At 39.2% G+C, this 24,596-nt stretch overlaps 1 protein-coding gene across 1 annotated transcript in view; it reads left to right on the top strand.

Moving 5' to 3' along the window:
- Nucleotides 1-6,105: 6,105 nt before the first annotated feature.
- Nucleotides 6,106-24,596, top strand: part of LOC124161013 (tyrosine kinase receptor Cad96Ca) — an 80,395-nt gene continuing 61,904 nt past the window's right edge. Inside the window, exon 1 of the mRNA XM_046537148.1 lies at nt 6,106-6,482. Within this exon, the coding sequence (XP_046393104.1) occupies nt 6,428-6,482 (55 nt within the window). The 5' untranslated portion in view covers nt 6,106-6,427. The remainder of the gene's footprint in view (nt 6,483-24,596) is intronic.

Below are 24,596 nucleotides of genomic sequence, written 5' to 3'. Positions count from 1 at the left end.
GGACTCGAATTATTTATGGCCCTTATTCAATTTCAGTTACGGAAGGACAAGGAAAATTCCATGATGTTTAAAATCAAGGGAGGAAATATGAAAATAAAGAGCAACGTTGATCCTCATGCATTCGAGTGCCAGCCAAGAAGACAGCGTTTTCTTCTACTTTCGGCGTCAAAATGATGTGCCGCTGTACTTTGCAAATTTATATCCTGGCTTCACTGCATGCTATGATAATGAACTATACGTCATTTTAAAGGAAATTTTATCCTAAATTCTGATTTATTTTATTACAAAAAAAATTGAAAAATGTAGACACGGCCAGTGCAATAAATGACTCCGCGCACCGAATAGCCGTTTTGTCAACTTCATGATCTTTGCAACTCAACCTAAGGAAAACTACTACGTCTACAGCATTCATCTTCCACATTAATTTACACTCATCAGTGCGGATTAAGAAAATGGCTTTTGGGTATTTTTATAACTTATATTTTGTTATAAATCAATGAAAATATTTAAGCATTATCTTGTCCCATAGTTCACCCCGAAAGATAAAGGAAGTTGTAGATGGAAAAAGAATGGAATCAAGAGGTGGTCACAAAAAATGAATCGCAGCAATCTTTGATTTTATTCTACGCCGCGGCGCGCCGGCTTGCTTTTCAGAAAAAGTTGAGTCACAAGAGGAATGTTCCGCGGCCCTTGATTTGGAAACTGTGGAGACAAGAGGAAGACATGTGTGGATCAGCAATTTCCATTTGGTTGGTTGTCAGGATAAACCAAGGATCCATTTAAAGGTTGTCAGGCCATCGTATAAAGTAGGACTGATTTGCACCACAGGGGAGATGGGGTGTTTGAGGAAAAGTCAAACCCAAATTTGCCCAAAGAATGTGCAGTTATCTCATATGTTGCTCTTTCCCCAGTTAAAACCAAATAGAAATTGGATTGGGATGATATTTTCACCTCGGGTTCCAGTGATAGTGAGAGTGCAGGTGATCACGGTCATCGTCGAAGGTCATCCCTCTAGGATTTCCGATACTGAATTTTTAAGTGACAACCGATCGCAATGACGATGAGCTCGCCTTTAGAGTAGGTTTCAGATATATCGTGAGAAAAGCTCCCAAAATGTATTAAAGACTGTTGAAAAATATTCACATTTTAATGTTACTTTAGGAAGGCCTTAATTACATAAGTAACTTATTAACACCTGAAGACGTTGTGTTTATTATATTGATCTAAATGCGATTGACCGATTCTCTCTGCAGAATAGGAAGTGGCTTCCGGGTTTTTGAGTCACAAGATGGTAGATTGTGTTGGAAATTCGTGCATATTATTGCTACTAAATTGAAACAATTAATAATCTGGCTTCCTCAGATGATAGTCTTAAAGAGCCTCCTGTCGCCTTCCAGGCAAGGTATTTTTAAGTTGAAAGTATCATCGACAGCTTCGATGTGGAAAATAAGTTCACCATAAGACTCTACCGGACTGCCAAAAGAATACACATTTCACATGAGTATACGCTTTCGCCAATATTACACGCAAGTCTCACTTTGTTATGAACAATAAAACATTTCAGATACACATCAGCTACCTTTCCATTTCTCGGCATCGACTTTCGGCACCGACGAAGTCTACAGTTCCACTCAAATACCCTGGTATCATGATGGAATCAGTAACAGGAAGCTTGCAAGGATCAGCCTAAGAATAACCATATTCCTTCATCTTTACGCAATCTATCGCTTTCAATGGAGGAGAAATAGATCAAATAATTGCCCTGAAGTCACAACGAACAACTCCGATACGTCTGCACTTCAATAAATGAATCATAACCACGTCGTCGCTTGTATTCAAGTATGCAACCTCTACCATGGCCTTGCCGCCGTGCCAATAATGACGTCACTTTTCTACCAGCCAATCATCGGGCGTTTTCGATTCTCATTTGTATTTGAAAATTCTCGTGAACTTTGATGCATTAAATATCGCAAACCACGTCATAAAACAATAAAAAAACTTTCACCGTGGTATGCAAATATATATTTTTATATAATTTTGGGGCTCTTGATTATATTTGAAATACATGCAAGTTCCCTATTATGAGGGATAGCAAAAATAATGTGTTCAAAACTTGTGTACACTATGTATGTTTATTTTAAATATATTTTTAAATTGCAAAATACATCCTGAAATATATATAGTTACAGAAAACAAATAATTTTAAGATGTATTTCAGATACAAATAAAATTACAAAGATCATATTAAATGATTGATTTGAAATACAGCCATGTATTTTTATACTGCCTGGCTCTCAGCCTCGTTTAAAACGGTAAGCAAAGTATGAAGTCGAGTAGGGCACCAAGAAAAAGGGCCCCTAAGCACTGGTTTTTAAGCCCTAAAAATATCACATTCAATATATAAGAGCAAACAAGTTATAAGTTCACTCTGATATTTAAATCTCGACCCTTATTCCTAAGGTATGTAATTGCATTTATTTGTATCCAGAGAGAATCCCTACAAACTCTAAGGTTACATTTGAGGGGGTGGCAGAATTTTGTTTACTGACACTTAAAAAATGTCTGAAGCCAGCACTACCAGCTCTTTATGTGGAGCAGGTAAACAATAGGATTCTGGAGGTAAAAGATTAGGAATGACTGCCCAACGTTGTGGTGGTTCAGCTTTACATGAACCCTAGCAACCATATGGAGGAGGTACATACATAGTATGTAGATAGGGTATGTGAACAGTTCAAGTAAATTATTCAGGTCAGAAACAACCTTCAGTATGGTGTTTCTGCACTAAAATAAAATGTTTATTCTTTGAATCACTCTGAGTTCTAGGACTAAAATAAAAAATTGGACTGATCATTTGGATTGAACTGAAGTTCATTTTGCAATACTAGAAAATGATTGACATTTTATGTGCACTAAAATGAATTTAATTGATGAACAGCGACCCCTAATCTGATATTAAGCTGCAGAGAAGGAGTGTACAATATTATGCAATGAAGAATCGATCAGAGACAGATCACTGGCTTTTTCATATTTTCACTCATACCTGAAAGTCATTTCCTGTTTCCTAGAATTATTCTTATGCCCTGCATCATATATAATAGGGTAGTTTCCTTCATCAAAGAAAACGAAAGGCATTGATTGCGGTTCGTTACCCACCATTACTTTATTCATAATATACAAATTATTTAGTTTTAGAAATACCGGTTTAGACGAATGGCAATAGTCCATTTTTATCCTCATTTGAAATGGGCCAGATTGACGCCCATGCGATGCAACTCCACGTGACGTCACAGGGACCTAGTTTCTATACGAGAAGATAGGAGTTTACGTCGTCTGAGGCTATCAATGCATGCATGAGGCGCAGAGCTCAGGGAAACATGTCTTAATAATCACTTATTAAAACTGGCTAAGGTCGGAAAGTTTTCTTCATTTGATAAGGTATTAATAATCCTTATTTAAGCCAAGCGCTACCAGCCAGCAGGGTACTCAGCTACCCGCTAGCAGCCTGCGTCGTATCAGCGCTAAGCCTCGGCTCAAGGTCACCTCACAGGCCGGCAGCGGGAACCAGAAATACGTCACACGGAGAGATTTCCCGGCATTCATACTTACGCGTCGCGTTTTCGCGCGCTAGAAAATTTTCAGTTTTCATTTAATCGCGAAAAATAGATATCGTCATTTAAAAATCTAAAAGCGTGAAATACGTACTCCAGGAGTAATAATCTTTCGATTTAGGCAATAAAAAATGATAGGAAACCAACCTATTAGGTCTTAATGAGTATCTTTGGTGGCTCAAATAATATGTTTTGGTGAAGATGAAGTTACATACCTGGAGATTTATACAGATTTATTTCTTGTGGATTTTTTAGGATACATGGTCCAAAAATAGACATGCTCTTCATCTGTAGTGTCTCTCATTCAATGAAAGCTTCTTCAAGAAGTTTGGATTTTTTCTCAAGCAGCCAGATTACATCTCAAAAGGCACACTTGAGAACACTGTATGATACAGGTAAAAGGGATCTGCAGGAAAAGTAGTGCCAAATTGTCAGATGGGGTACTTTTTCATTCAGGCTGGGCAGTTTTGAATATGCAAGATTATGAGGAAGTCTTGGACAGAGGTGAAGCTGTAGCAGATGTTGTCGCTGACTTGGAGATCAAGTATGGGAAAGAGAAGGATTTGGAAGAAAAGGAAAAAATATGAATGGCTTTGCTTCTTTCAATATTTAATTAAAATTGTTAATTAGTGATGTAGTTCATGAAGTATTGTTTTAGCCATCAGCAGATTTATTTTATTTTCTTACCTAATTATTTTTACCTATTCTGTCGGTAAGCTCCTGCCTTGGCATTTTTACAGTGATTATTACATTGCAAGTGAAATAAATAGACTTGACATATATCCATCTCTAGTGGGGATACAACCACTAGTGGGCGAGATTTGAAACTGAGATTCTAACAGAGGTAGACAATGACTTAACCCAGCCTCTTTTATAGTCACCATATTTTATCATCTTCCAGTTAATTTAATGAAAGTGATGGATTTATAACTTATGAAACTTTATAGGTCAACTTAGCTCACTTGAAGACCAGTCTGTTCTGACGTCTTGGTTTACCAACCTGAGCTGAGTTGGCCAGACTAATCTCAGTGCAGTTGATTGATATATAATAGTCCGTATTTTTTTCTAAGGCTGTGCCCTTTTTCTGGTAAAATCAGGCGTTGAAATCTCCATTTTACATTTCGTATGTGCAGGGAGACAAAATGTTTATTTTCTTGGGTATTTGATTTACGTGTAATTCACGATTTGCTTGTGTCATATCATTCAGCTTGCTCTTTAAATTCCTTTAAACCTGATAGCTACGAGTATTTAACTTTAAATGCTGACACATTCGAATGGGAGGGGTCCATTACGAAGACAAAGAGAAAGTTGGCTAATTCTTTGCCAGCTTTGGGTGATGGGATAATTAAACCCCCATTTGCCGAGATTAGGATTGTGGGTAATTAAAGACTGGAATAAAATTTCATACTCAACTTTTGCAGATTATAGGAAGTTGTTAAGCCATTCTTTGTGCCATCCAATTGGAGACGGGAATCATTAGGCATTGAAGTCTCCACTCAATTCCTGCTCAGACTGGAAGGCTGTGGTGTATTTATTCAACAGCTAAATCGCATGTATTTCATTTACTCAATACAGTCACATGGATATCGATACATGTTAATTATGAATACCTGGGAGCAAGGGCGTACCCATGATCGAAACTAGGAGGGGGCAATTGCCCCCTCCTAGATTTAAGCATGAAAAAGGTGAATGGAATCAACATTTCAAGGAAAATGTAACGGCTCTTTATTAGTTTTTAAAATTATTTTCTTGACAAAGTATTATTTCCTTAAAGACATTTGCGATTTTTGCTTATAGGGGGCCACCTCCTGCCCCTCGCTGGGTGCGCCCATGCCTGGGAGCAAAGTTTACGTATAATTGCACCTTAAGTTTTAGAAGCTAACAACCTCTACTGGAACAGGCATTTCAATGGTATGAAGATATAGGCAATAGATTTTCAGGCTCGGTGGCTGTGGGGTAAAGTTCTCGTCTGCCTAATCGAAGGTAGTGTGTTCGCATCTCCCCTGGGTATAGGTTTTTCCCACGTAGGACGGGGTGGAATGTGCCGTCCATCATCGAATGATATATACTCTCGATGTGGAAGGTCTTTAGAGGCTGTCGCTAAATAAATAATAAAGGACAAAATTGTTTATAAATGCTCAGCAAATTTGACGTGACGCGCTACAAATGAGTCATCAGCCTCTTTGCGTAGAATCAGAGAAAATGATACGACATGCTGCACAGCATCGAAGATATGTATCGTATAAGCACCCATTCGTTGATAAGGTGAGAACGTGATTTTGATCAGTGACGATCGCAAGTCTGACGAATCATAACCGAGTTTCTCTATCGCGGGATAAACGATACGTGGGAGTTATGTAGGCTAAGAGGCCATCTTGGCGTTCCAGCGGCTGTTTCGCGCGGGCTAGTGGTTTCTTCGCGCCCGTGTAGGTAGCGCTGGGAGCACCGGCAGCTATCGCGGGGCTCGCGTCGCTCATGTCGGTCCCTCTAAGAGCAAGCAGTACCGCTGACTCCGCAGTGAGGTGTGGTTGGGATCGGTGGTCCACTCCTTGATTTGTGTGTAAGGATGAGGAATCTGCCGATGATTGGACCTCTTCCTTCACCTGTGAGGGCTTCAACATACTCCCCATCGACTATAATCGATATTTAACGACGAAAGTGGTTCGCTTGGAAAATTATCAGTGCATATTTCCCGCAGTGAAAACGGATTCCAGCGGGCGTGATGACCCTTGGTGAAATTGAGTGAAAATCAGGTTGTGCTCAAAAGTGCTTTTCGGTTTTGTCATTCAGCCTCTGTTTCTGCTGTAAAATCAGTCAAAATGATTTTCGAGTACTGGAGCATCGCCGTAGCCGTCATCATCATTGGGAATGGGGGTAAGTATCAGTTTACTCTGTCATGCAATATTATTTTTCAGTCGACGTGTGGAAACGTTACAGGTGGAAATGTCATCGTTATTTATAACAAACTTATTATTGAATTGATATCGCACTTATGTATTCCGCAGTTTTAGACGCGAAAAGTGTTGCTACCGTGCAAGTTGACCTTTAAAAAGTGTAGATAACTTGATGGGTGGATAATTTTTTTTCACGGCGTAACAATGTAAAAAAGTCATACAATTGCGACAATCAATATTCACTATATTCAGCATCCCTCTATTTGTATCTCCATATGATCGTGGAGCCTTTATTCATAATTTCAAAATTAACCCTTTTGATTGAACAAATATTTAATTTTCTCTCTTATTGACCCGAGCAATAGTTAGTTTTACTGTTTCCAACGTTAAAAAATACATGCGAGTAAAGAGTGAAAGATTCGCGATATGTGTCCTCTAGTAATTTCGTGAAAATACACGAATTCCGGAAGAATTATTGAGAACGCAATGATTCATGCCACCAAAATAGAATTTTATTACCCTGAAAGCCCCTGAAGTATTATGCTAAATGTAATACATTCCTGACTGACGGGATGTATTTGCATATTTTGATAGGGTTTTTCAAGGAATCTTTGCTGCTTCTAAGGTTACAATGGATCATTAGCCTACGTCATTGATAAACTGGGAGTTTTTTTGTTTTTTTTCCACGTCCCCCGACTATAATTTTGGAAAGGTCTACTCGAAAAATGCAACAAGAAATAATGCGGAATCAGTAAATTATTGCGCATCATTCAGGGAATTGGTTTCAGTTCTACTCTTAGTTATTCGTGGATTTGGCTCCTTGTATCTTTAGTCCTTGTTTATTCGTAGCGTCTCATTTATTTTAATTTACAGAATTATGGTGGGAGGACGACTTAGAAATTCATTTACTCAAGTCTTCGCCAGTTGATCGTAAATTTGTAGTCTTGATCTGTGTTCGGATGGCATTTAGTTTAAATAGATGCGGATTGAAGTAGTTATGATAAACCGCTTTTCTTCCATTTATGTATGGCTAGCCCTTTGACATTTTTGAGATTGAAGAATTTTTATTGATGCTTCGTCGAATATTTCCTACGGAGACTTTGGCTATTGCATTTATCGAGTGTCCCCAAAATTCAAATATTTTATCTGTATCTTAAAATATAATTTTTTTTTATTTTTAGGGTAAAATTTTGTCTTCCATCTAGTTATTTGTTGTTGGTTTCTTGTAGAGATGGCGATAGTATTTTACCTGTGATATCCTCGAGTATTAAAATGATGTAGAGTTTCTCCGTCTGTTTGGGGGCTTTACGTCATTTACAGCATATATCGATATTACATTATTTACAGTCTTTAGCGGCTACTAGTTGAATTTTAACTAGGATATATATCGTTCAAAACTTCAAGCCGGATGTGAAATGATATTATCAGAGATAGTGGCGTAAAATGCTTATATTTTTATCTAAATCTTAAAGAGTTAATGTTATACCTCGGATTATAGCTTTGGGATGTGGAATTCACCTTTCTTAGGCTTATAATCCATTCGTTCTTTACATTCATTGCACGTGAAATGACACGAGAAAAAATATCACTTTGCCGAGTATCAAACTTCAGACTTTTTTCTTGTGCTAAGAATATTTGCTTAGAAAGTATTGGTCGAAAAACAGTTAAATTTTAGTTTACTTGCCTTCTCAGGATCGCTCACTTAATAAGATATTCAATACTAGTCCACTAAGGTACCTCTTTATTTATCTCACCAGGTCTAGAAAAATTTACCATTATTTAAAGCTTTATTTTTGGAGTCAGTCAGGATAGATTCTTTTTATCGTGTTATTTTAATCAGATACATGTAACGCTAATAATTTTTAATCCATAATATCAATCTCGTTGTTTTTACGGATCATATCTTCTAAATAAGGGCAAAAGAGGAGTCACCACAAGGAATTACGGGATGAAAAAGTCTTGAAATTCTGGTTTCTAATATTATTTCATTCCTTATTAGGTAAATAGCTTCCAGGGCTGTAGCGAGTTGGGGCTCGAGGGGTTCAACCCCCCTCTTTTCTCCACCCAACTTCCGAAGGGTTTGGGAGCTAAATTCTTAGGTGTTAACCCCTTCAAGTACCTCCTCCTCCCTTCAGAAAATTTGTTCACTACTCCCTCACCGAAATAGTTTTCTGGCTACTGTATTGATGTCATCCAAAATACTCGCAGCTTTACACCTCTGGTTTCAGATTTAATTTTATCCCTGGGCGTCTATTATTCATTGTAGAATAATGAACTTGTTCTAGTAATCTCAATGCGTGAGGATTGAATTGGCATTTATTATTTATTTCTGCCGAAATAACTCAGATTAAGATATAGTAAGTATTCATTATTTCTAATTTTTCTCTACATTTCCCTTTTTCCAAAGTCCGAACAAAGGTACCGGTTATTTTTTAGCATTTCAAATTACCCTTTACGAGGGAACATACCACACAGGTGGGTGGTACACATATTTTTGGTATTAGACGAAAAAAATAGCGTCAGGCGGTACGTTCTTGGTGTTATCAATGTTTACTATACACATTTCCTGCAGCAAAAGTGTCTGAGATAAAATTTGTTGCTTGTCACCATCCTGTCATGTCAAACAAATGGGCCACTCCGCCAATTCTGTTTCCAGTGTGAAAAGTCTTAGATAAATCTTGAATTGCAACTTAACACGCTCTTATCTTTATTGTCTTGAGGAGCGTATAACAGGAAGACCCTTGGGAAGTGCGAGTTTGTGTTCGCATAGCGTGACATGAGTGGTTATTTATGGTGTCGCAGGTAGTGAAAGTTCAGGCGTCAATTGGGCCGCCATGCTGTCATGACCTTTTCACATCCCCCATTTTACCTCGAGTAAAAAGTGAACGCAATACTTGGGAGAAGTTTTGAAACTGATTTCTTACTGTTTTTATTTTCCACCGCATTTTTTTATTTTAAATTCAGATTTCATTCCGTTATCGCACTTAGGTTTTGTAAATTAATCATTTAAGCTATTGTGATTTCCGTTCGGGTTCTCCCTTGAATGACATTGCATCTCACCCAGTAGATAACTCGCATAGCTTCAACAGCGATATCGGATGCTGATATTGAAGGCATGTTAGTCTTTAGAGCCTCTCATAAGTCATGCACTTCACCCAAGCAATTTACTTTCTACCCACATGTTTATGAGAGTGAAGATAGGATTTTAAGAGGCGATAATATTTGGTTTCCCATCTTTCTCGAATTATCTTTTTGTTGAGAGCGTTAATTTTTTATTATCCTCTATTGATCTAGTAAAATCTCTTCACGACACAAATAAAAAGCCTTAAAGGTTCTGTGCTTGTTTGTTGCTTTGGGATTGACTAGACCTCGGATCAGAATCCAAAATCATATATATCTGAGTTCGGTAATGATATATTCTTTGCTCGGACAAAAGCAAAGCCACACCGGAGAGGTTCGATTTCTTGTTCCGGTGGAATTTTTTCTCGTAAAAATTCACTGAGGATAGTAGATGAGCCAAGTGAAGGGCGAAATCGGTCGTAATGGCTTATTTTATTTCGTTCCCTATTTTATATTAGGTACGGGTGGGGATTTTCAAGAATTCCAATTATTCATCTCTGCTCAACAGAGGCTGGTGCTTAAACAGGGTTATTAAGGGTGAATTAGAGCAGAGAAAATCCATGAATTAGAAATTAATCGGGGAAATTTTATGAAAGTCTCTTTGGGTTTGTATATTTGTCGTAGGAAGATGCATTAAATTGCCTTCTGAATTGCATTAATTCGATAAAAATCATTTTCTTTTAGTTTTTGGAAAATTAAGCTTCTGGAAGCATCGCATGAAGTTAATTTAGCGTTATTTTTGTATGTTTATTTTTACTTTTTGTCCGACGTGTCAATATGAATTTTCATATTTTGACCTGCTATTAGACTGGAATTAAAATTTCAAGTTATTTTTTCTCTTTGTTCATTGTGAAGAAATAGGTTATAAAAAGAATTTAAATATATTTTATAAGAATTATGTACTTAATTTACAATTTTTCATCGAATTATTCTTTAATTATGTAATGGGGGATAAAATAAATACAGATAAATAAAGATTTTAGCCAGGGAAAAGGTTGGGAATTGGATTCGAGGATATTGTAACATCCCGGTGAGAGAAAGACACCTGCAGCTCAGGATCGCTGGATGAAAATATTTTTCTCGAGTTTTTTCATGGTGACAGCTCCGAGGAAGTTTGAGCCCGCTCTGCCTACGCATGCCCGTTATGAGCGACTCTGGCTTTAGCCGTGGAATAGTGTAGGTGCAGGAATACTTTCTCTTGCATTCAGCTCTCGTGGAAATCTTTGTGCCCCAATACCCTCGTCCCCTAAATCAAGCGAAATATATCCTTAAAAAATGATTCGATCTACGGGCAAACTCATACATTCGCTGTGGTGCACTAATATATAGCTATAGCATGGTACAAATTAAGTTAACCGATTTCATTCACCTACCGGGAAAAGGTCTCGTGACTAGCACGGCTGTTCTACGCATTTGAGAGAAGGACGATGATGGAATTGCAGGTGGTGCTGCAGAGCTAATCAAAAGGCCGTTTTACAATGGGCACGTACTTGCACAATCTGACGTGTGTACGAAGGTGCAGTCAAAATTGCGTCGTGTAAAGCAGTGAATTGCTAGAATACATGCGAGAATGGGTAGACGTGACATAGCAAAATAGCCCCTGTTCTAATTTCGTTCATGCATTCGCTCAATTCCACGCCATTTTAGAAATTAATGCAGATCTAACCTGCGAAATTCCGTGCCCCGTGTAAAACGGCCAAAATATGTAGGAGAAAAGGCCTTATACCAGCTGTACAAAATCATAAGTGAAATGTATTCAACAGGTGAGGTACCAAAGGACTTCGAAAGGAACATTATTATCCTAATTCCCAAGAGGAAAAGAGCGGAGAACGATGAAGATTTTGGGACCATAAGCCTGACAACACATGCGTCGAGGATAGTGACAGGATCATTTATAGAAGAACAGAACGAAGAGCAGAGGAGGACAATTCGTAAACAGAAAAAGCAAGGCACCAGAGAAGCAATATTGGCCGTTAGGCTGCTCGTAGAGAAAATAGTGTATAAGAACAAGCCCACTTTCGTTGCGTTTGTGGACTTAGACTAGGCGCTTTACTTCGTGGATTGGAATTGCATTCTTAGAACCGTGAATGAAATTGGAATGACAGGAGAAGCATCCACAGTTGATACAAATGCCAAGCAGTGGTGATAAAATCAGAAAAGAAGCAAAAATTAGGAAAGAGCGAGACAAAGTTTTGCTTTTTCACTCGTTATTTTTGACGTTTACGTGGAGAAAGCCATTTATTAAATCAAATAAAAGCCGTAAGGAGAGAATATCCACAGAGAAAAAACTAGGAGAGGTAAATTAAAAACGCGATTTGGGAAGCGGAATGACTAATAATAGAGAAAGAAATTATCAGCAAAATACCCTAGGAGAAGAAACCATTCCACCAAATATCATACCTACTTGTACGTTTAAATTTCAGAGGGAAATTTAAACATAGAAGTAGGGAAACAATCTTTCAGAAGTTACATTTGTAGTGTGCATCTCGATAGAAGTGAGGCTTGGGCATTGTCCACTAGACAGTGACAGCACCAGAGAATTCAAGGGTGGAGGCTTTCGACATGTGGTGCTTCAGAGGAATGATGAGGATCGAACGGATCGACCGAGTAATTGATGAGGAAGTCCTAAGAAGAGTAGGAGATAAGAGAATCTTAGCGAAATCCTCATTTAGAAGGCGAAAAAACTTAATCGGCCATATCTTGAGGCTTAAAGGCGTGAAGAAGAAAATCGTTGAGTGGTAGGAGGATGGCAAGAATGGAAAAGGAATACCTCGGATAAAATAAATGGTACAGGTAAATGAGGAAGTGAAGAGAAGAAATACGTAGGTATGAAAATATTAGTTTACAGGAGATTTGAGTGGAGAGCCGCGTCTAACCAAGCTTAGGATTGCTGAGGAGTGGTGATGATGAATAAATAACGGGTGTGCAAACGCTCTCGTTGGAGTCATTCGATCAACCCCATCGCGTGAACTCGAATTTTGCCATTTGGACCTTCGCTCCGTGCGCATAAACAAATTATCGCTATTATGCATTGATATTTGTATGCGTCGTAGAGCGACACCACTGATTCTCGCCTTCCTTTTCTCCCGCTTTATCGTGGGTAGTCATGCCGATGAAACTCTCCCATTTGGAGTGGGAAGACGCCGACGACTTTGCCGAGGACGTCGGCCATCTTCGCCCGCCCGTAGACGGAGAGAGAGTTTCTTGTTCCTCCCACTTCGGAAGGCCTACTTCCGGCGCCACTATCCCTCTCTCTCCCCCATTCGAAATAATCCCCACCCCTTCTTTAACACCCTTCGTCGGCTGATCTTCATTTGACGACGCGACGGGTCAGTGGGTTTGAGGGCCGGCTCGCTCGGACGGAAGCGTGGAATGATTCGAGCAAGCCGGCCCCAGGGGAGAAGGAGAGGGAAGTAAGGGGAGCAACTGGGTCATGCGACTTGTGCATTTGTTATTCTCTGCGCTCTCCCCCCGACGGGAAACGCGACGCGAGTGCTTCACTGCGGAGATTTCCTGTGGTGAAAACGTTCACACGTTCCAGGGAGGTTGTAATCTTTATTTATTGCCACACCGCCGAAAACTTGGCCTTTACATCAGGATTTTCATAACATTGAACATTTAAACGTACACGAACATCCATGCCCAGGATAGAGGCAACCTACCCAAACGGGACTCGAACCCACCTCATTCGGTATAGCATGCAAGGACTTTACCCCACCGCCAAGGATTTTACCAGCACAAGGAATTATTCCGATCAGTTTTCATTCCAAATTGTTGATTCTGTTTGGTTTCAACTTGATCTGACTTCGTTGTGCTAGATAAATTTCATGCCGACGACGATATGAGCTCTCATGGTGATGGTAGGAGTGAAACATTTCTTTCAGCGAAGTCTAATTACGTAGCTAACAAACAGAATCAACTGCTCGGAATGAAAACCGAGCAGTAATTCCGATCAGTGTCAAGCACATCTTCGTGGGGAGCGGGATGTGGCATAAAGTAACTCATTGTGAGTATATATTTATTGGAAGGCTCTTGAAATTTTATTTTATGGGAATGTCGAAAATCGGTGTAATCAAGTTACTATTGAACGTTTTCTACCTGTTAAGGTAAGTTTACCGATTACGTTAGACCTGTGCGCCAAAAATGTCAAAAATTCCACGTCGGCGGCTTCCGGGCGTATTTTTTGCGGCGCACCTTGGCGGATGGTCTCTACGGTGCAAACGGGTCATTGATAATTTAAAAAAATGAGTTCCAGGAATTAATAAATGCAACATTATGGTTAAGCGTCGAGTATAAATCCTGGCACTGAGTGTAATCTGGGAGGTTAACGACCTTATTTGAAGCAAACTCGGCGTTGCCCGCTGTTAAAGTTCACTTAAAACATTTTAATGATCTCTAATTCTAACCCTTTCTAATGTCGAAGTTCCCTGGTTAATTTTTGATTGGATCTATTACCTATTACGCTATCCATTATCGCTGTTCTCCTTCCCCGCTAAACCAGCATCTATCCTTAAGCACAGTTTTCAGTACCACACGTCAAGGTTGGTTTGGATGTAAGGGAGAGCTCACCTCGGACTAAGCCACACGCGTGTGAATTTCTAACATTCAGAGTAAGAGGATTAGGTCCTTTATGTGGGCTTATTTTAAGATTTATTTTTGAGTTTCTGAAGGTTTCACCTGAGATTTGAATCCAGGAGCCTTCAATTAGCAGTCAAACGCTTCATACATCAGGTTACAATGCTTCTCCATACTGTAGGGAAGGAAGGGATATTTGGTGGAAGTGTCAGGAAATAGTTAGGTGGGTGCAGAGTTTATATTATAGGTCAGAGATGCTATTACTTTTTTGAACTACGTACAACTTCCTGTGAGCGCGAAAGCTGGGGCGTGAAGGATCCAGGCTTCTTAAGAATGCGACAAATTAAAAAGTTTTCATATTACGCATTGTGGTCATTATGACGCGATTTCATCATATCCTTAACGTCGTGTACACATTAGGTAAAATGTACTTGTGAAACTGTCAAATTTAGAATCAATTTATATTTCTTCAACCGTAACTCGTGGAATTCTTCAAACATTTGCGCTATGGAAAAGGTTGGAGATAGCTTATATTCTTAAGTCTAATGAGTCTTGAATAGTCCCAATTACTTCAAGATAGTTCCCTCTTTAATGCTGCCTTCACCATACCTTTCTGACCTTCTGATTCCTTTTAAGACGAGAGAAGATCTTCGAGTTAGCTTTTAAGGTGATTGTGAGTGTTTCCGGATGTCCTTGGAGTATTGGAATCTCTCTCTCTGAAGGAAGATTCACCGGCATCGTTGACGCAAGGACGTCTCTAAAAAATGATGCTAAATCATCTCTTTCTATTACGGAAGTCTAGAGTACGCTTGTTTTGTGGTAAATAATGGATGACGCATTATGTGCCTTGATGGATGATGGCTGTGCGTGTCCGTGTATTTGAATTATAATGATGCGATTCGTACTTATCTTTGACATATGGCGCTTAAATATGAGTAAATCAACGAAGAAAGAATCTTGGTGCTAGGTCTAACAGCCATATATCTTAGTTATCTGCCGTCGAATTGTACTCAAAGACCGGACGTAGCGTATGGAATTTTTGCTGCAAAGATAAACATTGAGCTCATACCTATAAAGCGTGTTTCGACTGAATCTTCATTTTTCAGTATTTTTGCGATCATCATTGATAATTAATGACATTTTACTTGCCTTCTAAGGATCTATTCGTTCTATAACGGCGTTCAAGATGTGGCTGTGGCGAAGAATGGAGAAGGTGAAGTGGACGGAAAAGAGGAGGAACGACGAAGTGCTGTACATGGTGGGTGAGGAGAGGCAGCTTTTAGATGAGATACGGAGGAGACGGAAGGTATCGATGTTGGGAATGGGATGTTGAAAACTGTGTTAGAGGGTAGAATGTTAGGTAAACGAGGGAGAGGAAGGAAAAGAATAGGATTTTTAGATACAATTAAAGGGAGGAGGCCTTATTTTGAATTGTGAAGAGGGAAGGACACGAAGGGAGGCGAGGCTGCCAAAATACTTCTAAAGTACTCCATGGAAACCTGCCTTAATCGGTAGACTTCTTTAATAATAATGGACCAATGTGTTAAGAATTCCCACCACAGTGAGTCAATTCATTTACGATCATGGTTTAAGGGTCAGTTTAAGAGATCTCTTTCATTCCAGAGGAGAACAATCAATTTAGCATGTATGACATCCGTTATCTGTGTATACCATAAAAGCCCGAGGGAAACCTTTTTGAATCCCACTTCATTTCTGTAATCGCTTCTATCTCGCTCGTTTCCCTTGAATGACTGCGAGTTTAAGCCTCACGCGAAGCCCGCCAACACCCACATACAGTTATCCCTCCAAGGCTCTCTTTTGAATTTCTCGCCTCATCCTTACTCATGGAACTCCACTGGAAACCTTAAGGTAGCGCATCATTCCCTCTCCACCGGTCGTGCTTCGTCTTTTTTCGCGATCAATATATCGTTAAAATTTTATTTTTTCATATCGAAATTTTAACGCTGCACAGAATCATTATCGGTAGTGAAACCTTCGGACGTTCCATACAAAAATCCTCGTATCGAAAGGTGGTCAATAGGGAAAGGAAATAGACCCCATACTCTGAATGTATCAAATTTACATATCCTTGAATAATTCTGGGATGAGCTCTACCCTCACCAACCCTTATCTACCTTCGGGTTGAATCGCCTTGTGAGTGAATCACTGACCTTTGTCTGCATTTTCCTGTATATCAGATACATCAATTTTCTGATCATGAATTTACAATTAACCCATTCGTTTCAACCCAGATTTTTGATTTTGCAATTGGAGCCCAGTGTGTTCATAAAATAGGTGCAGCCCAAATAGAAAGTCATAGAGAAAAATATTAGCGCTGAATAGTAGGTGAGCGTAGTTAGAGCACAGTCTTTTTCACAAAAATTACGTTAGCGAAGTTATTATTCATCTTTTTAGCGTGACTCTATGAACTTCTTTCTTTTAACTTTATCTGTGTCTGTGGCAGATAGTTAAGTAACACGAGGGTATATATCATTCTCATTATGGATATGGAGTGTCTCTTCACGCACCCAGAGCCTCGTGTCTTATGGCTCTTTTCGCATGCTATGCTAATGAACGGATGAAGAATGTTTCCTTCACGGTTGCCACTACCTACGGTGAGTGCAATACGGCCGTTGGAAGAATGTTACGTCGTCATAAATATTTTACGTCGCCCTCGTTTATGACATGCAGCGGAGTGAGAGTACTTGAAAGCAAAGTATGGACTTTTACTAGGTTGTTGTCGCCAGAAAAATAATGAAAGATCGAAGTGCGCGGTATTATTCATAGGTCGGGTCGGGTGGACTGCATTGCATCGTACTCGCTTACCGTCAAGGTCGTGCTATGTCACGAATAATTTTCCTCTTCCTGTCAGCAGATGGAGGGCTTAGAAACATAATGGTGTGAGTAAATTTTTGTTGATCTTGAGATATCTATGGCAACCGACTCCAAAATATACTATATTCCTAGAAATACAATGATGCAAGGTATATAAGAGTTTCACTTGGGACTGTCAGGCAGCAGAAAATACTGGGACACCCTCTTCACAGTCCCAACTTCTTTACGGATCAAAGTGAAGTGAGTCTGACTTACACCATTGTGTATCTTAGCAGCTGACACTGATTGCTGAATCACATTGCATTTAGACACCCATTGCATGGTGAACAACATCGCATATTAAACCCAATAGTGAAGAAATGTTGAATATATTAATGATAGTGGTGGTGCCGATAAAGATAAGGATTGTAATCCTGAGAACAATGACAAACGCAAAGGTATAATTAATGAAAAACTTTGATTTTTGACTTACACCAACACTTTTATAAGCCCTTTATGTATTGCTTTTGACAGGGAATGGCATCAAAGCTATCGACCTGGGTCTTTATGTCACAAAAAAAACTTGCCTTTTCCCTGTTTTATTGCCAACTTACTTGGTGATTCAACAACAAGTTTGGTCCAGATAGGTGAGAATAGTAATCCATCCTACTGGTAAATGAATAACACATATTCAAGATTTTTGCCCAGTTCCTTCCCAGTGCCATCTCGCACTTCGAGTTTATTACTTTTCGAGTTTTTTATGTTAGAGGGTGTACATAGTATTCACCTGAGGTTTGAACCCGGGACCCTTGGGTCAAAAGCCTCTCACTCTATCCACTACACTATCACGTTTCCCAGTGGTTCTAATCATCAAATGTTAAATAGCTATATTTTAATCTTAAGCATAGAGAGTAACCAAAGATTAAGCTTATAATTGCTATAGAGCCATCCTCTGTCATCGCGCTACGCGTATAGGTTATTATACATGCAGTATAACTGTGTTAGAAACTCTTTTTTCTCTGGAGTTGAAGCTTATGCTAGCTTTAATTGGGCCCGCCATCATTTATTGAGCAAAGATCTTGCATAGGGTACAGCTCTCTTGATAGTCAATTATTTATTGGTGAATCATCATGGCACAAATTAGCCGGTACGTATTTAGTTTATTTTTATAATTTTCTTCTCTTTAATTGTTGTCTTTCTCGTTGGATTTCTGCATCTTGTGTTCGGCCCCCGTGGTGTAGGTGTATATATTCTCTGTGTTATATGTTTTGAGCCCTACTTAATGATTAAGGGCAGTGGTATCTCAGAATAAAGATACGTTTCTCTCCACCGAGAAGTGCAATAGGGCAAAAGGGTTGCGTGAACACTCGTAGAATTCCACGACGCTGAGAATGCAGCTGCATTCCGAGAGTAAATTATCTCCGTAATTGGAAGCACTAAAATTTTCATTATCCGCGGGCCGCCTCCGGAGGAAACGGCAAATGGTCGGAAAATGCTTTTTCATTTGTGGTACCGTAAGAACAGTTCTAGTCTTCTGCCTCCTTCGTATATTATATATATCTCTTCTCTTTCGTTTCTCTCTTGTTTTTCCTCTTGTCCCCACACCAAGTCATCCGCTACCCACCTGCTGGCTTTCAACGACGGATGGAACGAATTCCAAAGTATTTGATTGTGAATTTCGGTATCTCTTCTCTCTCAACACAGGTATTTTTACGTCTTTCGAGTGGCTATGCCATATGGTTGGTTGGTTATTCGGGTGACCACTAACTGGTTGGATGTGTACACTATTAAGGAGTGCGGATAGATGGATAAAGATTGGGTAATGGACCTGCTACGGTAATTGAAGGTAAAGAGTTCGGGCGTATAGTAAGCGGTTAAACTATAATTGCTTTATGTGACTAATCTATGGCTCCATTTAGGGAGAATTTCGGATAGTGATATGAAAGCAAACTTTGTTTTATCCCGCCAATTTATTTTACGGTATAACTAGTTTCGATGCAGTGGCAGCTATGCCGCCGCCAATAAATTGCTGGAATAAAACGAAGTTTTTTTTCATTTCATCACTAAAATAAACTTCCACAAGTTCAGTCTGAGGCGTTTGAGTTTCGTATATCCAGGGGTCAGTAGTTAGAGTAATTTTTAGCGGGCTTCATTAACTATGCTTTTGGTCGTAATTAATATTTCAATTATTTTTATTGTCATAACTATGGGTTTATTGGTATTGGGACAAGTATGCTGCGGTCCCGATTCAAAATTATTGTAGTTAACAAAATGGATGTCTTTCCAATGTTCATTTTAATTGGTTATGAAAATGAAATGACTCGTAGTTGCTGATTATGATCTTCTCTTTCAGCATAATGTCATATTTACACCTAATTAGGCTTGGAACTGTTAGGGAATACCACTTTTCTGCTCAGCATCGATAAGGGAGATAAAATGTGTTTTTATGCTTCTGAGTTACCTGTGCGTGAGAGTCGGCAAGTTTGTACGTGGATTTCGTTTTGTATTATATGAAATTATAATGAGATTTTAATGAAACCGATTTGAGACTATGATGAAACCGAGTAACATTAATAACTTGTTTGAATTATGATCGGTAAACAGTATTTTATGGCTCAATCGGTCGATTTTTCTGTTGCTAAGGTCACACAATGTATTCAAGTTGTGTAAACAACTTTATCCCCCTTGGGTGACTTTCCCGGGGATGTATATGAAACTTGTTGACAAGTAATCTACATTTATGAAGCCGAGCAAGTTTTTATTTTAATACAAACATATCTTTATGGCTGTTTAAGAAATATTTTTCCCAGAACACCGTGTGGTATAATCTTCATCCAATTTTTTTACTCTATGCGTTCATATTTTATATTGTGCCTCAAGGTTTCGTGAGTTCACTGAAAAATCGTCCATGCCAGAACATGAATCTCCTCTATCGAGTTCCATGTTTCCCATTCTCCTATTTTCTGTCTCGTCCACTTTCACAGCTGCGTAGAGAGGTGGGTCATCGTCCCTCCAATGCCGTCGTGTTTTGAATTTGAGGCGTCATTTCATGTTCAGGGCGGAGCCCATGAGTTGGCTCGAGTCCCAAGTTCCAAGGACAACTTCATACGCTTTCAGAGATCTTGGCGGCTTTTGGGTTTTGCCAAGAGTGGAAGCCGTAGGTTGAGACTGGAATTCGCGGCGCGTAGTCATCTTGCTCGTATCACGACAGTCATCTTTTATAGTGCGTAGGTGTTTTGCGAACTAGCGAAACTACGCGACGTCGCGGAGAGTGAAGAGGCTGCATCACTCCCACTCCATTGGCCTTTTTTCGTGATGATGGTTTTTGCCCTTTCTAACCCAGAGTTACTTATGGGAGAAATTAAATTTCAAGACTTCTCATTTAAAAACGTGAAAATTTTCCACTCAATCATAATTATTGTGGCAGCTACGCATTTCGCCATCAAATTTTACAGCACAAAATCACACTTAGTTTAAATCTTTCCTGAATATGGCTGAAAATGTAAATATTTTTTATGTTATTTAGTTAGAAGCAACATTGAGTTGTAAGGGGTTAAACTGTTTCTGCCGTATTAAATTTTCCAGGAGGCCTAACGTTGACATTTTTCAGTATTCCAAATTTGAAAATTTCTGAGTGGTTGAATGGATGAGACCTACGGGGGTTCCGTTTGCAAATCTGCTAGGTGAGAGAGTGAGCTTGCAAAGTTTTGTGAATTCTTATGTTTTTAGTTTAAGTTGTTGAATTTCATACCGATGACAACCTTTTTAACTTTCCAACCCCTTTTTTTCGCCCAGTAAAGAGTGCGGCCTTGGGAAATTTATTTATTTCAATTGAACATTTCTATTCAGTGTTTACTCAGACACAATATTTTATATGCGAGTTACCGTCCAGTATAACTAAATATCGAATGGGTACGCCTTGAAAATTTCAAAATGATAACTCAACTTAGGAACGAGCATTGTGTCATGAAAGAAAATAAAATACGACCGGTAGAGAGGAAGTTATACGTCCTATTAACAATTTATGCTTGCGGTTTTATCGTGAAAATTTGAAATTATTAGGGCAATAATATTATAACTTCATTCACGGTTTTTATTTATATTCCAAGGGACGGTGATAGTTGTAATTGCCATCCAGAAATTGACTTCCTCGCGACCGTTTTGAACTTTTGCTTTGTTTTTGCGTTGTTTTCTTTCAGGAGATATTAAAATTGAAGCGTTATTTTGTGGTAACGAATCCATAGGGTTACGTTTCTAAATATCCTTATCTGGAATTTGTTAATTAATAACTGGCAACTTAGCATTCATGGTGTGACAAGGTTTTGTGGTACATGGTCACGGAATATTTTTTATCATAGCCTACTCCAGCCATGTTAAACTACATTCTAAAGAGTGATACTAAGTTCATTTACACTCCCATCGGTTTTATGATTCTATCTTGTAACTTTTATTCTTCATCCCAATATGCCATTGGCTTACCACGGTATCGCAGTAAGGCTGTTTATTATGATCTTAATATTATTTAAGTGTGACTCCAGCAATGCATTTTTCATTGGCTTCAGGAATGTTCATTTCTCTGCATTTTTCTTCGGTCTTAGTAATTTTACTCAAAGCCTTAAGTTAGTAGTCATTTTTATGAATCATGTGGTGACTTGTAATTAATAATTTTACTCTGTTTCTCTACGTGAGATTATTACGTTCATACTAGAAGGAGTTGTGTTGCGAAATGAGAGTAATTCATTTTTTTCTTAGAGTTGGCTTTCAAACTGAAATTTATGTCTTTAAATTACTTTTTTCGCAAATACGTCGTTACAGTCCATTGAATTAAAATAGCACTAAGCCGCCAAGGTTCAGAGGACTGGCAATAGAGTCTTATTCTTTATCCCTTTTGCGCTTCACTTATTATGCATGTGGCTTGAGCAACAATGCAAAATAGTAACCAAAGTGGCATATGTGGAACGTGTTTCTGTTTTTTTAGTAGGCCATCTCCTAGGACAAAAAAGATCTCGAAAGAGCATATTGAGTTGGTAAAACTTCATCAGCTTCTTCGTTAACTTGTTGAGCATCCATTTTAGAAATGAAATCATTTCTTTCAGTCAATTTCATCGGCAAATTCTCATCGTTAATACGAATAAATGCCTTCAAATTATAGTGCAGAGAAACCAATCTTATTCTCTGAGTAAGACTCAAGCAGGTAATTTTATTCGCATCTAGTAAGCTTCTGAGACGTTTTTCTCGTAAAGCACGTGTAATCAATCGAGAAAAAAATGAAGTACAAGAAATACCAAAGGGTGGTGGATTTATTTTAATGTACATAGACCAGCGTAGAAAAGAGCAGTCTCTCTTATCCGTTTTACTGCATAGAAATCGGTTTTCTCGTTGAGACGATACAGCCTCTCGTGTTCTGGTACCTTGAATTTACTGAAAGTAGAGTGGTGGATTTTTAAAACTGTATTTATTGGTCTCGGATGACTCTCCAGATTTTCTGTCCTGCACGCTGATCACGAGTCATAAGAATCTCTCTTCGCTTTGAACGAGATTCGAGGCAACGGCGAGCCGATTATTTATCTTCCATCTCTCCTCAGGATCTCTTCGCCTGACTTACGTAATTCCCGACCGCGATAGAAACCCTCAAGAGACAGAGAGCCACACATCGGCTGCACCGGCCGACTGCGGTGCGGCGGGAAATCCAGCCTTACCTTCGAGGGGCTCCCTTTACTCCCATTGCGGTGAAAAAAACCACTTGAATGCCTCCCGTGCTCATGCAACCCAGTCGTATGGTACAGCGGCGGGAAAGATCACTGGAAAGAGATTAAAGAAATAAATTGCCGCACGTGAAGATTTAAGGTATCATTTATTTCCTCCGACTATCAAGGATAGCGACAGTTGCTATACGTTTCAATGAATCGCTGTTCTCACTAGGACGAAGAGGATGCTTTTATTTTTGTTGAGAAATCACTTCCTACCTAACAGCCTTATGCTAGTTTTCTTCTCTTAAACACGTAGCAATAAACTAGCGCACGGGAAGATTAAAGATATCATTCATTCCTTCCTACTATCAGGGATAGCGACAGTTGCTATACATTCCAATAAATCGCTTTTCTCACTAGAACGGAGAGGATGTTTTTATTTTTGTTCAGAAATCACTTCCTACCTATCAGCCTTATGATAGTTTTCTTCTCTTTCACAAGGATATATACAGCCATAGGTTTACTGGATAATCATCTCTGTTGCGTTACTGAAGGAGTAGGTTTTCTTTCCATGGACTCATATGCTCTACACAATGAACTTTAAATGCCATTCCTCAGTAATATGCTAATACGTGTCGGATACTAACCCTCAGCAAGTATTCAATGTTAATTTTGTACGAAAGTATCGTATTAGCAACTACGGACATGTAAAAACTTATTGTGCATCTAACCGTTACTGCTACTGAGCACATGAAATAGATGTCTACAAATGACTACTTGTACTTAGGAGTTTTATAAAGAAAAATTTCCTCTGGAAAATTAATAAATAATATTGATTGCCTAAAACAACCAAATAATTCTTTAAAACTACCGCATTTTTTAAAAATAATTTCATTATATTTAGGATCTCCTATGGATTTTTTCAGAAGAGTGGCAAGAGTAAAATTATTTTACATTGAAATTAACACTTGCAATTTTTATATAATACTAGTGGAAAATTGTTAACGTTTATTTCAGTAATGGAAAAATTCCGCTCCATCACGCTTGGATCTTAGGATTTTATTATTAAAATTATTTCCATTTTTCATAACTATTTTGCGCATGCTATTATAAACTTGGTGGAAAAGTCATCCCATTCCAAACACCCTTTCGATGGTTTTTCTGGTCACCTGAAATGTAGAACCCCCGCGGCAGACACACGCCGGCCTTTTTATTTCATTCTCCCAGCTCCTTCCCCGCCGTCTTTTCACGCATTCTATTCAGAATTCCAGCGTCAGATGTTGGCTTTGGGGGCTGGAGAGGGAAGGGGTTGAGGAGGCGGCCGTGTGGAAGTGGACTGGAAGAGAGGAAAAGAGAGGTGCGCGCGAGAGAGAGGAAACCTTGACCTAACGGTATCTACGGAGCGGAGGAGGGTGGGGGTGTAGGGAGTGGGGAAGGGGGAAGAGAAGGAGGGGGTGAGATCTCCATGGTGGCGGTGGGAACATCGGGGAAAGGTGGGGGAGGCGGAGGGGTCTCAAACGTCACTGGTAGGTGCGAGTGGTGTGGGCACCGAAAGAAAAACATCGTATGTCAAAAGAGAAATAAAAAAAGGTACGAGGCGGCTAGAATCGTAGGCGGCGGCAAAAGTGGACTCGTGGAACATATCGAGAGGGAAGGGAAGGTTGAATAGAAGCGAGAGGGCAGGGAAGAAGGTGTATATAAAGCTTCGAGACAGCATGTTTGGTGGTAGAAAGCGTGTGAGTGTATTCAGTGGGAATGAATGGTGGGCAAACTGATAGCTTTGGTTGCGTAGAGAAGAACGGAGGTGGATTCGTATTAGGTTGGTGAAGTAGCTGGATGGAGTATTGAGATGAATGGAATGATAGGGATGAGATTGCTTTTGAAGACGCGGAAGA

This window comes from Ischnura elegans, chromosome 6, assembly GCF_921293095.1.
Source record: "Ischnura elegans chromosome 6, ioIscEleg1.1, whole genome shotgun sequence".
In the NCBI taxonomy this organism is placed as follows: Eukaryota; Metazoa; Arthropoda; class Insecta; order Odonata; family Coenagrionidae; genus Ischnura; species Ischnura elegans.
Note: the sequence above shows the minus strand (reverse complement) of the source record. Positions and strands in the feature narration are given on the sequence as shown.